Genomic DNA, 12,668 nt, shown 5'->3' with positions numbered 1-12,668 from the left:
TTGTACCTAATTGAAGTATATAGTAATCTAAAATTGTTAGACTTTTGCTTGAGTTGTCAGACAATGCCAGTAGCAAAGATGCGTGCTACACATTGCAAGGGGAATAAGGTGCTGCATCTGTTGTTGTGGTATCAGCCCTCAAATCCTACAAACCCAGACAGGACGTGAGGTACAGCCCAGCCAAAACAGGTTTCCATTAGCCTGGGAAGGAGACCCACAGCTCCAGAGCAGTTTTCCCTGCATTGTCCCTCGGGCGTTGTTTACAAAACTGAAGGGATATTGGGGTCAGTCTTAAGAGACTGCAGCTCCCTGCGGTCCTCCAGGCAATAGAGCTTTGCAGCATTAAACAAAGGAATGGGCTTTTACAGAATAAAATGGGAGTGCTATTAGGTCAGTGCTAAGCATGTTTGCAAAAGCTGCTCAAAATAACTAAGAAGTGTACTGTGCATCTGCATTTATAACCAGCTACCCATTATGGTTGACTTTTCAATCTAAAATGATCTCCCAAAGAACTGGACAGAGGTTTTTATAGAACTTAAGAAAAATAAATTTGAAGCAGCAAAAATTGCCCCTCTCCCCGTGCTGTGCATACATAGAAAGACACTTCTGGCAAGAAACTAGCTTTGGAAAGACAAAGCAAAGACAAATCTTCCCACCTGGGTATTGGCAATTAGAAGCTTCTGCACTGGAGTATCCATCCTTGACCTTAGCTGATTTAGACTTTTAAATATCAGCCCCTGTGGTGGCAGAGGGCTAGTTTCTGGACACAAATATGTGCATCTTGTTAAAAAGTGACTTTCATATAGTAGAGAGGTTGAGAGGACTGTGGTGTATATCCCAGGTCCCAAGCCAGCATGTGCAGCCTTCTGTGATGTGGAAGGTCAAAATGAATTTTTCTACAGCCCCCTCCTGACCCACCACATCTTTTTCCAAGATGTGTCAGGGCTTAAAATAGTTCACTTCTTCAATATTTCCATAGGAAACAGGAGACAGGTCATACATAGCATTTTTCATCGAGAGAATTTTTCCGGCATGAGTCACAGTTTTTGTTAGTTGTGACTTTAAAGAGGATTTTTATCTCTACATTCCTGCCTATTCTTCCTTCTTCCTACAGGACATTGTCTCCCATGATTTGTAGCCATTTTATTGATAGTGCCTGTTGCCAAATATCCCCTGTAATCCATCTGGCAACAGGAAGGATTTTGCCAGAGAAACTATTGCTCCAAGAGGAGGCAGGGTGTAGTGCCACCTGCTTTTGGGTCAGTGTTCTTACTGTCCCCATCACATTAAGAGCCTCTTTGCTCTTTCTTTCTACCTTTTGCAGGAGAGAAGTGTTAGCAGCATTGTTACTCAGGATCCCTCTCCAAAATAGAAGCACTCCGGTCCTTCCCTTTCTCCACAGGTTGATGCCACCTCAGAGCTGGTGTGGAAATTTGCTGCCTGTAGTCCTTACATTTAATGTCTTGCCTCTAGGCTCCCTAGATCAGTTTGGCCATTTTGCATGCTCCAGTACCTTATTTCTTTTTCCTTCTGAACACCTGTGGGCTTAGTACTTCTGTACAAACACACAGCAAGCCAGTCTAAGTAGCTGCAGTTTAGAGAAGGACTTAAGGACCCAGGCTAATCTGCTTTCAGATAAGCCTGGCTTCGTCAGTAATTAAGCTCCAAAAATGTATGAATTATTGCAGTAATAGCTGAGGGAATGGACAGAAGAACCACCGCAAACAGAAAACTGATTGGCATGAGCTCTGTCTGATCAGGGAAATGTGGGATAGTACAGCAAAAGCTCGTCATCCAGATGATGCATTTGATGGCACTGTGGAAGTCCTTTGTCCACTCGGGCAAGAGAGCTGGGATGCCTTTCAAGCTGAAAATGCAGTTTGACTTCAGTGGTAGCAGCTCCAAGTTGCTGCCAAGCGCTGATGAAAGCCCCGTATGTGCATGTTTTGAAGTAGAGTTTTACAGCATCTCTCTTGGCTGTGGAGTGGGTAGAGGATGAGGAAGAAAATCAGGCTGTTGTCCCGCTGCTCCTCTGAATATGTGAATATTCCATTCTCCTTTGGACACTAGATGTAGGAAGTGTGATCTCTCCTAGAGGCACACCATGTTGCAGCACTTTGCCTCTTATCTGCAGAAAAGGTTATCTGCACTTTCCGTGGCTTCAGAGTGTAATGCAAGGGATGTTTCCAAGTGTGCTTCCTTTCCCTGGAAGTGTTGCTTTCTTTTCCCATAGTGTACATGTATATATTGCCTGCTTGGGCTTCTGCATTCTCAGTTATTGTCTGTCACTAAGAGACATGCCTTAACATGTGAAGTAGACATAGTTCAGTAGGAAAAAGAGGTGACTCCTTAAACATTATATAGGTCTGGGCTAAGTATAAATATATTACCTGCAGTTGGCAGTGAGTATTGGTGTTTCTCTGGTGACTGAAACAAGCACGTTGAGTCTGGAAGTGCTCGGTGCAGAGCTGGTGTTCTGACCCGGAGATGCAGGGAGCAATCACAGGCATTGCTCAAGGCTGCAGGAAGGATTAGAAAAATCTTCCCAGAAATCCTCAAATATTGTGGTTTCTAATCACAAGCCTCTAAAGAACATCCCATTAGAGCAACTTATTAAAAGCAGCGGATGAGGCTTTCATTTATCACGACTCCAGGTCTTCAACTTATAACTTTTATAAGCCTCAGCTCTGTACGGCAGTCTCGCTGAGATGCATCTCACTACTAGAGATCTAGTTTAATTCCAAATGCTGTCTGGGTCATCTGCAGACCTGTGGTAAATTAATTACATTGATTGAAGGCACAGTTGTTAGGGCCTATCTTGCATATTTCATTAACAAAACATATAGTTCAGGGTTTGAAACAGTGCCAGGGGTGTTCAGTACTCCTAGCACAAGTTTATTAAAAGTTCACTCTCTGGACACTTGGGCTTGCAAACCACATGAGCATGAGTGGGGTCACCTTTGCTGGAGCTGGAGAACTGTTAGCTTAGCCTGTCCAAGCGCTGAAAATGGTAGTTGGGTCGAGCCAAGAAGCTGGGCCATGCTGGCAGGCCCAGCTCTCCCAGCAGTGATCTAAGAGGCCGTGCTGCAGACCCAGCTTTCTCAGCCTGGTCTCTGACCATCTGCAGCTATTCCCCAGGAAGCAAAGCTCCAAGCATTCAAAGCCAGACTGGCACCTGTAAACACTGCTGCGTTCTATCACAGAGAAGGGGTTTTAACTCTGCAGGTGTTCTCTCAATAACGTTCCTTGTTATGCAGAAGCATCTTCTGTTTACCTTCAGCAAATCTGAGGGACCCCAACCATCTGCTGGAGCTGAGGAACAGCCCCCCACAAGCTCTCCTTGTGGTTTGCTGGTTGGTTCCAGTAAGGCTGGAGGAGACTGTGTGTGTGCACAGGTAGTTTTGAGGTCCTCGAGTCCGATCGCTTCCCAGTAAAGGTCTGCTTGCTGGTTAAAGATGTTAAAACCTTGAAGAAGTCCAGACATGTCACTGCATGGTGATCTCTTACCTTGAAACAGCATTTGATCTTGTCTGGAAAACACTTACTTTCAAATCTTTAGTTTCTAAACTAAAAAAAATCCCTACAAGGTGCGAGGAGACCAGGAAACTTCTCCTCCTGCGGTGACCGTCAGGGCATGGTGCATGAGGGGTTTGCTGGAGTTTAATGTGCAGTTCTGTTGCCCTCAGAATTTTCATATCTTTATCTTTGATCAAATCAAGATGTCCTTTTAACGTGAGCAGTAATGAATACTTCATGCCGTCAGGTTTAAGTACTCCATTGACTTACCTCTGCAAGCGCTCCTGGGACTGGAAAGTGAATTTTGTTCACTGAACCAATTTAGTTTGTTTCTAATAGCTTTAGATTTTCCCTCGTGTTATACTTTTGAGTATTTTGACCCAAAGTGACACAGCTCAGCACTGTGTGACTGGAGTGCAGGAGTAAGGCTGTATCAAGGCATACCTTGATATGGTCCCTTGCACTTGAGCGTTTTTTCTGCCTCTAAAGAGAGCAGGATTTGAAGTACTCTGGGTTCAGTGCTGGGAGCAGGTTTTATTTCAGAGCAGCTCAGTTTCTGATGAGGTGCTTAAGTAGTTTTCTTTGTTTCAGAAACTAGTGAGCTCTTTTAACTGTATGGAAGTCATTGCTTTCAGGTTAATTGAACTGTTGTTTCAAAAACCTTGACTGTCATGCTGAGCAGCCTGGGAACATGTGGTGACAGCAACTGTTAGAAAGTGCCTGAGGGGGGGAAAGGACTCCTTGCTAAAATGTAAGCTAACTGGGGAGTGGTTATAGTCATCATAGCTGCAGTGATCTTTTAGAGACTTGTCTGCACTCGGATCTTGTGAGGTTCAACCCAGAAAACAGCAGAGTCGACACAAAAGAAATTAAGCATTGGTTCCTTTTGTCCTTCTCGGGGCTTTTGAGTCTTGGACATCCAGGGTTAAACTGGATCAAGAGATTTAGTGAAAGCTGAGCTTCTTCCATATTAATGACTCCACAACGTGGGGCATTATGAAAATACCAAATATTGTCAATTATAGTGAAAAAATTTAAAAAAAAAAGACATTGCTGCTTATAAAATGTTGGCGAGTTGTTGTGCTGATGTGAAAGGAGCTTAGAGAGACATTCTTCACCAGTTCTAATTTAAGTAAGCACATAATCCAGTATATAATTCTGTAAATCATTGCATGCCTGAAGTTATTTTGCATCATAATTTAAGGTGGTGCAGTTGCAGAATGTTAATTTTGTCTAAATAGGTTATTTTAATGTGTTTAGGCATTGTAGGGTGTACTTTAAAACTCAGAATGGCACCATTTTTATTTTTCCGAGAACACACGATGGTTTTAGGAGAAATAATGAGAGATCATCATCTGACTTTAGCTGGGGTATCTGTCTACACTGCTGTGCCTGTGCTTGTGTGTGCTATTGAAGATCTTCCCGTTGTTTCTTCTGCCCTATGTTCTTTTTTTGGATATATCACTTCAGTAGTTTGGCTAACAGAAAACTGTGCATGGCACGTTCTCTGACGAGGCTGAAGGGCAATTGCTGAGGTACAGGCTGATGCCAGGCAAATACACGCTCTGATAAAGGTAATGGCTTGGCAGCCTCTGAAAGTGAGCTGTGAGCACACGGTGCCTTTCAGCTCACCACGCTTTGATGTGGGCTGAACGCTCTCACACAACTTGTAAGGCTCTGCTCCTGCAGATGTGTAATGCACGTGCAAAATCACAAGGACTGAGTGAGTACATGCATAATGGTCTGCAAAAGCAGGGCTTGCAGTCATCCACTGCCTTGTATTTTAAAGGTGATAGTATGAATACTGCACACATGCTTGTGGAAATAGTCACTTTGCCTGCTCCAAGGTTTAAGTTTAAGCACATGGGTGACCCCATTAACCCTAATGGTGGTTCTTAGGTATGGGAAGCACCTGGTTAATTGTTTTGCAGGACTGGGATCTACCTGATCTTTCCAAGGCATTTTTATCACCAGTAGCCCATGCCATGAAATCCTTGCAGCCCGGAGTGTTAAGAGCCAAATAATAATTAAAATAGAAGGGGAAAAGGGCATATAGGAATGTTGCTAATGTGTTTGGGCATTGCCAGGGCAGTGGGATTATTCCTTATCCTGGGCCTTTTTGTTTGCTTTTCAGTTGCTGCGATCATGGCTGTGGGTGGGCTTCTTCTCTGCGTGCTGTTGCCTATCCGAGCCTAATATGGTCAGTGTTCCTTCCTGCGCTGGCTCCTATTTTGTGTCCCACCTCCATGTTTCTGTGCACAGTCTGCCTCTCCCTTCCTTTCTTGTACTGCACTGGAAATCACTTTCTCATCTGCCCTCTGCATCCAGCTTGTCTATCTCAACAACTGGAAATAGCATGACCCAAGGCAGAGTGTTTCCCCAGCAAGAGCAGGGTTCCCAGAGGAAAAATCTGATACATTGCACCACGATCGATCCAGACAACACACTGGAGATGTTGTATGTCATAACAGAGCTTAACATCATGCGTGCTGGACAATTCATCAAATTCTGCTTTCTGTCACCAAAAGTGGGGTATTTGTCCCCTAAAAGGGGTGGAGGGCAGGTGGGTATGTACAGGTTATGGCATTTAACGGCATGTAATGTGCATGTCAGTGGAACGAGCTGTATGTCATTGGTCTGATGACGTGGTGCTATTTGCAGCGATATGTCCTGGCAGCTTTGGGCATATCTCTGCTGGCACTGGGAGCTGGGTGTGTGTGCTGCATGCTGCCATGTTCTGCCACCACCTCTTGCCAGGCTGCCTCACCAGTTTCTGATCTTTTATACTCTCCCCTCTTTTCCAACTCATCAAAGGAAGTGTGAGTTTAATTTCTCTTGGTTTGACTGAACATGGCTTGAGTTGCTCCCTGGATGGAGAAGTGTTTTAGATCTCTGAATCAGCTGTAACCTCAGCCTGCTAGGAGTCTTACGAAATCTCCCCTGTTGAATACCTCCTTGACATCACTGAAGTGCCAAGATGCCCTATTCGCTTGTTAAGCTCTGAAGGTTTTGCAGCATAGCTGGGTGAGACATGTGAAGCTGTTCTGCTGTGTCTCCTAGGGAATGCTGTGGCTCTGCATGATGTCAGCAGGCTTATGGTCTCTGTTGGTGGAGCACAGCTGTCACCAAGTTGGACCATTTCTGTGTCCTTCAGTGCAATATTTTGGGGTATCTTTAAAATGGTTTTCATGACTTCTGAGTACTTAAGAGCAGCGTTAGCAAGCTCAACTGCTCAGCCTGAAGTGTTGGACTGCAAAATGCTGTTCTGGTGTGTACTTCTGCCATGTACTTCCTGGTATTTCTGTTTTCTGTCATGCCTGTACCACCAACACACAAGCAGTCCCTTTTTGGGATTTGTGCTTCAGATTTCCTCAGCTAGAACCACAAGAAGAGAGGGGCAGCAATGGAAGTACTGGAAATGTCTCCTCAGAGCAACAGAGCATGAATAGAACAAGAATGAACTGAACAGTTTTGAAGAGAGAGATTTGCAGGGAACAGTTGGCTGACCTGGAAAATGCCCTCCACAAGTTTCCTCCTAAGCTGCAGAGGGAATAATGTGGCAACAAGCTGCTGTTCTAGGAGGGGAAACGGGAGAAGTGACTTCAAGGCACGGATGTCATCAACTGTGCTATAGGAAGGCATGACAACCTTTGTGAAGAGACTTATGGAGATCACTTCCTGCAAGAGAAGGAAACAGTATCTTGTTTATTTTTAATTGTTCATTCAGTGCAAAGGCAGGGAAAGACTAAAGGCAAAAAATACCGCTACTGGAATTTCAAAACTTCCTTTGTAAGGCATCCAAGTTAGTCGGAGGTCAGCTGCAGGACTGCACAGTGGAGGGGGGAGAGCAATTGAGAATCAGCCCTTAGGAAGGGAACCTGCACTGCTTCCTCTCAGGCCAGTCATCTGGAGTGTCTTTGACCTGAACTGAAGGTCGTAGCTCGCTGTCTCACAGTCTTTTAGTGTTCTTTCAATCTTGTTCTCTAAATTATAGGTCTTTGAGAGTAGGTAGAGGAGGAGCTGAATGAGTCATATTCCCAGCTACGTGTCTAGCTGCATATTACTCGTGGTAAAAGCTTGGTCCAGTGTAATGGAAGTAACTCATTACAGATACCTCATCAAAAGAAGCAGGAGGAAAGTGAATAGAAAAATAGGAGACAACTCTCAGTATGAAAAATCATTCATTTTACAGTAGTCCCTTGAACATTCCCTGGTTTTGTGGTACTAAATACATTCTAAGTGTGCAAGCAGCAAAGGTGAATTATGGGTATGGACCAGCATCACTGTAGAAAGGCTTTTGGCTCTCGATATCAGCATCATTTATCCAGCATAAAACTATCTGCCCTACTAGCTATTGTCTCCACACAACCAGAGGAGACAGAATCTTGGCCGGATGGACAGAGCCCTGTTTGTTTGTTCCTCTGGATGGAGCATGGTCCTGCCCTGCAACACGTATGCTGCCTTATTGCTTTAACATCTTAGAAAAAATAGCCTGAACTGAGTACTAACCCCTCGTAAACAGCAACTTTGTGGTCCTTGCAAAACTCTTGTAGAATGACAGCTCGAGGTGGGTTGGGTGCACTCTCTGAAGTAGGCTTATAGTAAAAGAAATGCTTCTGAGTGAAGGTCTGACCCCTGAAAAGCAAGTAGGAGTTCGTCTCTCTTTCAGATAAGTGCAGCAGGTTCATTTGTCTCATCTGTAAGAGGCAGAATACATGTATAAATCTCTGCAGGAATGGGACAGCAGTTTGCATGCTGCTTCAGGGCACAAACTGTTTTATGGTACTGGCTACACCTAGCAAAGTGAGGTCCCTTTCCGCACCGAAGACTTCTAAATGTTATCCTCATGTTTCAGTAGTGCTTTGGCCATGTGCTTTTAGAGACAGTCCCCTGGCTTTGTTTTGCATGGGTTTTGACCAGAGTAGTGGCCTGAGACAGGGACATGGAAACTCCTTCCCTTTGGCATTTTGTGGCTTTTGGGGGTGCCCCAGGCAGCTGAGGAGCCACATACCACCCAGCAAAGGCATTCTGAAGCACTGGGTCAGATGCAAGCATCCGAATCCGTTCAGGGAGAGCAAGCATCCTTCTGTCTCCTCTCTTGACGCTGGAAGGATTCTTCTCCATGAGTTGGCATCATGCAAGACAGAGGGCATTGGTTTCCCAGCTGGATTCTTCATCTTTCTACCTGTCCATTTTATATTTTATAAACCTATATAGGGATCATTTTACAACTTCACTCTAATAATCTGCTCCATAAATATTTTATGAGCTGGCTGCCAATCTGCAAGTAGTTTTTAAATAAGACATGATGCTTGAAGAATATTTGAAGTCTCACTTTTTTCCTCTGATACTTTTATTGGAATACACAGAGCTGTGCAAAGAGGACATCTGTTTTCTAGATACAGAAACTGGGACAAATCCACAACAGGAGTAAATGAGCTGAGATCCAGGTGTGCTGCTCAATTCCATTAACTCTTTGGCTGAGTGTCTCCAGCACAGTGGGAGGCAGTGTCAGGATCTTTGTGATTTCACTGTATGTGATACAGAAAAGATGAAGGAAATCTGTTTTGTATAATGGCAACAAATTGGAGAATGAATCTTCATCAGGAGACTTCAAACTTGCAGCTTTTACAATAAGAATTACGAGCAAATACATGGGCATGCAGAAATGGATTATTTTCCCAAACAAATGGGAGCTTTTTCTATCAAAGAAACATACTGCAAAACCAGAATATTTATGTAATTTTATCTACTAGTTAGATTCACTTACTGAATCAGGACTCTTAATGTGAAATAGCAGGTTTTTGTGCAATTTAGGTAGGGAAGAAAGTCAGGAAACTTATTTCTTGTGAGGTATCCAAACCAGCTGAAGGTCCAGAATGGAAGAAGTGAGGTATAGCCCCAGACAGGATGTGCGTAGCCTGGTTCTCTGGGTACTTCTATGGAGGGTACAGCCAAAGCCAACTTGTTTGCACGGGTCCTTTAAATGTACCCCTGTGTGGTAGAACAGTGCTTTGCATTATGGTGTGCTTAGAACCCTGTATATCAGTGGTCACACATTCCCTGTCTCTCTCTCTCTCATCCCTCTTGATGAGCAAGATACGTTTAGTAAAAAGGTTAGTGGTAGAAAAGCGTGTTGTATATGAAGCACTCCAAACCTGAGGAAGAAATAGGACATTTGCTTGAAAAGATGAACAAAATAAATTTTTGCATTTCATATAAGCCAGTGTTGGTGTGTATGATTTAGGCAGGACAAGGATGAATTGAGGAATTTTGAGTTCTTAAATATACACCTCAAAACCATGCTCTCCTTTACGTGCACACCCCAATGCAGAAAGTTAGTTCTGCAGAAAGCTGACTCAACTTCTGGCAACCTGCAGAACTAAAACATTGGGATTGCCAGAAGTGGGAGCTGATACTGAGACTTCTGGCTTTAGCTGTTAGGCTTTCAGGGGACGACAGCACAATGAAGGAGGAGAATCCATTTTCCCCCAGGGATCATAAGCATCAAAATACCCTTTAAAATGACCCTTACTGGAGGGTCTCGGCATGGGAAATGGCACTGCTGCTGCTAGAGCCAGGAGAAGGGCACTGCCAAGAGCAAAGTGGGGATGACCCACAAGCTGTGTCTCTGAGCTGTTCTTTGCCTCTATGATCAGTTTTGCATTTGGAGCACAATGGTCTCTGCTTGGCTGTGGTTCTGTCACTGCTGCTGAAATCGCACCCTGCATGGATAACCTGGCTGCTTACTCATTACTCCCTGTGTATAGGCCTTGCCATCTCTGTGCCTGTGCCCCCTCATTGCTTGTCACTCCCCCCTTATTTTTGCACCTTGTAGCAATCCATTGCCCTCTACTTGCCTCTACTGTTCTCCTGTCTCACCTTGGCACATTTCCCCTTTCATAGAGGTAAGCCTACATCCCTGCTGCCCTCCTGGCAGCAACCACGTAACTCGTATTTCTTTGCCCTCCTCAGCCCTCTGGGGCCCAGTGCCGCCAGACCCAGCCCAGCAGCCCTGCCTGCATCCCCTTACCGGGCTTTTGTTTTTAATCGTTTCACAGATCCGGTGCCAAAATCCTATAGCCAAAAGGCTGCTCGGCCCCTTGCAACCAGGCAGACAGCAGTTCACAGTAATAGGACTTCACGCTGAGGGCATGTTTCATGCAGATGCCTATTACCGCCTCCTCCTAATTGCAGTTTTGTTTCTGCTAATCACACACTCTTCCTTGCTGTGAGTTACGCTGGAGCGTGTGCATGCCCTGTCCCGAAATCCTGGGTGATGAAAGAGAGGTCTCCCAAGTTTCTCAGTTTCAAGTGGCAACCCGAGGCTTTCTGTTGGAGGTGTAACACCAGCTGTCCAGCTGTGTGCTGGCTGGCTTGTGAGCATTGCTTGTGGGTTTTTTACTCTTACAAGCAATGTACCCATATCTCACGTCCATGTGGTTTGCTTTAAGGATGATTCAGTTCCTGTATCCAGTTATTAAATCGGGTCCTTGAAAACAATGACAGATATATGTGCATCCTACACACCTCATCCCATACTTTAAAATACATACGTGTGTGTATACAGTGGTTGTCCTTGCCTATGCGTTACCCTGTAGTTTCCAAAGTGGTTATCGATGTGAAGTAGGTCTCAGAAATGCCACCAAAGCAGCTACTTACTGCTGGTGTGGTGGTATCCCCTAGAAAACCAGTGCAAAGGCAGAGGGCTGAGTTGGGGCAGGGCAGCCACAGACTGACAGGAAGGTTCCCTGGGGGAGATGTGACTCCCATACGGCTGTGTTCACAACTCTGCTGTGGGATCCAGCAGCATCCTTGCGCTGCCTGGTGCTAACGCAGGCATAAGGTGGGTCGGGCAGTGACTGTGTGCCCTCCATCTGTCTTGCTGCTGGTCAGAAGGGATTGCATGAATGGTAGCTCCCCTGGATAAGGTAGGAGGTGTGGAGGAAACCCAGTCAGAGCCGGGAGTGTATAGCAGACAGTGAGCCAAGCGGTAGTCATTTGTTTTAACCCCATCATTTTGCATGCTACGTTGGCATAAGGCTATTTTTACAATACCAAAAAAGCTGTTAGTTCTGAGCAAATGCAGCGGGTAAAGGGACATTGCAGTACATACAAGATGATACCTGCAAAAGCTGGGGTTTGAGCTCTGTGGGCTAGGAGATCCCATTTCTGCAGTTCTAACGTTTCATCCCATTCCCCTTCCATTGTCCTTCCTGTTCTTGCTTTTTTCTTCATAATAATAGCTAAATTAGATGTATGGCAGAATGGAGTTTTCAGAGGCATCTGTGGGATTTAGAAGCACAAGTCCAATTGAAAGTCAGTGGGCCTTGGGCCCTGAATCCCGTTAGGGAAATTGCAAGTAGTTTGATGAGCTAAAACTGGGACAGCAGCAGTACGGCCACTTGAGAGGTTGGATTTGTCACTGCTCTGGGTTTTTGTGCTTTGCCCAACTGAGGTAATGAGGGGGGTTCTGCTATTCCGGAGACAAAAGCACTCTTTTTTTTGTTGTTGTTCTTGTTTTTTCCCAGGCGCTGTGGCTACAGCAAGGCTAAACAAGACCCAGAAGAAGAAAAGATGCATTTTCATAATGGCCACAGTGAGTAAAGATCCAACATGGATATGTGTGCTTTTTGCTCTGCCTGGTAATGAGAAATACAACTGAGGGTTTGTTTTTTTCGGAAATCATTTTGCTGTTAATTCACATAAGAATCCAGGTAATTCTGTTGTTCAGTGAGTCCCCATCTGCCCCTGCTCCGAGCCGCATGGAGAGCTGAGTGCAGACGTGAGAGTTGGAACAGTTCTTATTTGTGCCCAGCGATTCACGCCTGCACATTCTTCTTCCAGGATGGAGCAAACAGAATGCTGTTTGCAACGGATCAGCCTAGCAAGCCATTTTGTTTTCTTTCATGGTGCTGGGATACACAGTGTGACTCAGGATGCTTTTAATTGTGCCTGGCTGGCATGTAACAGCTCTCAGTCTGTGCTCTGGGTGCGTCTGTCCAGAATACCTGTTGTAAACCTTTGCTCCACTTAGGCCAGCCCACAACTGGCTGTGAGGACTGAGCCCACAGCTGCTCTTTGCTTTGAATGCCTCTGCAAGACACGAGGAATTAATGTTCACTTCTTACTCTTAGAAAGCTTCCAGAAAT

At 45.0% G+C, this 12,668-nt stretch overlaps 1 protein-coding gene across 10 annotated transcripts in view; it reads left to right on the top strand.

Annotated features, from left to right (window-relative positions):
• Positions 1-12,668, top strand: part of EPHA5 (EPH receptor A5) — a 201,431-nt gene that overhangs the window by 157,422 nt on the left and 31,341 nt on the right. For 6 of the 10 annotated variants that reach the window (XM_040698733.2, XM_015276150.4, XM_040698731.2 and 3 more), the window contains 2 exons: positions 5,651-5,716; positions 12,048-12,115. In XM_040698733.2, the coding sequence (XP_040554667.1) occupies positions 5,651-5,716; positions 12,048-12,115 (134 nt within the window). The remainder of the gene's footprint in view (positions 1-5,650; positions 5,717-12,047; positions 12,116-12,668) is intronic. The other 4 variants (XM_015276151.4, XM_040698732.2, XM_015276147.4 and 1 more) reach the window with 1 other exon arrangement.

The sequence above is a fragment of the Gallus gallus genome, chromosome 4 (assembly GCF_016699485.2).
Source record: "Gallus gallus isolate bGalGal1 chromosome 4, bGalGal1.mat.broiler.GRCg7b, whole genome shotgun sequence".
NCBI classification, from domain to species: Eukaryota; Metazoa; Chordata; class Aves; order Galliformes; family Phasianidae; genus Gallus; species Gallus gallus.
Note: the sequence above shows the minus strand (reverse complement) of the source record. Positions and strands in the feature narration are given on the sequence as shown.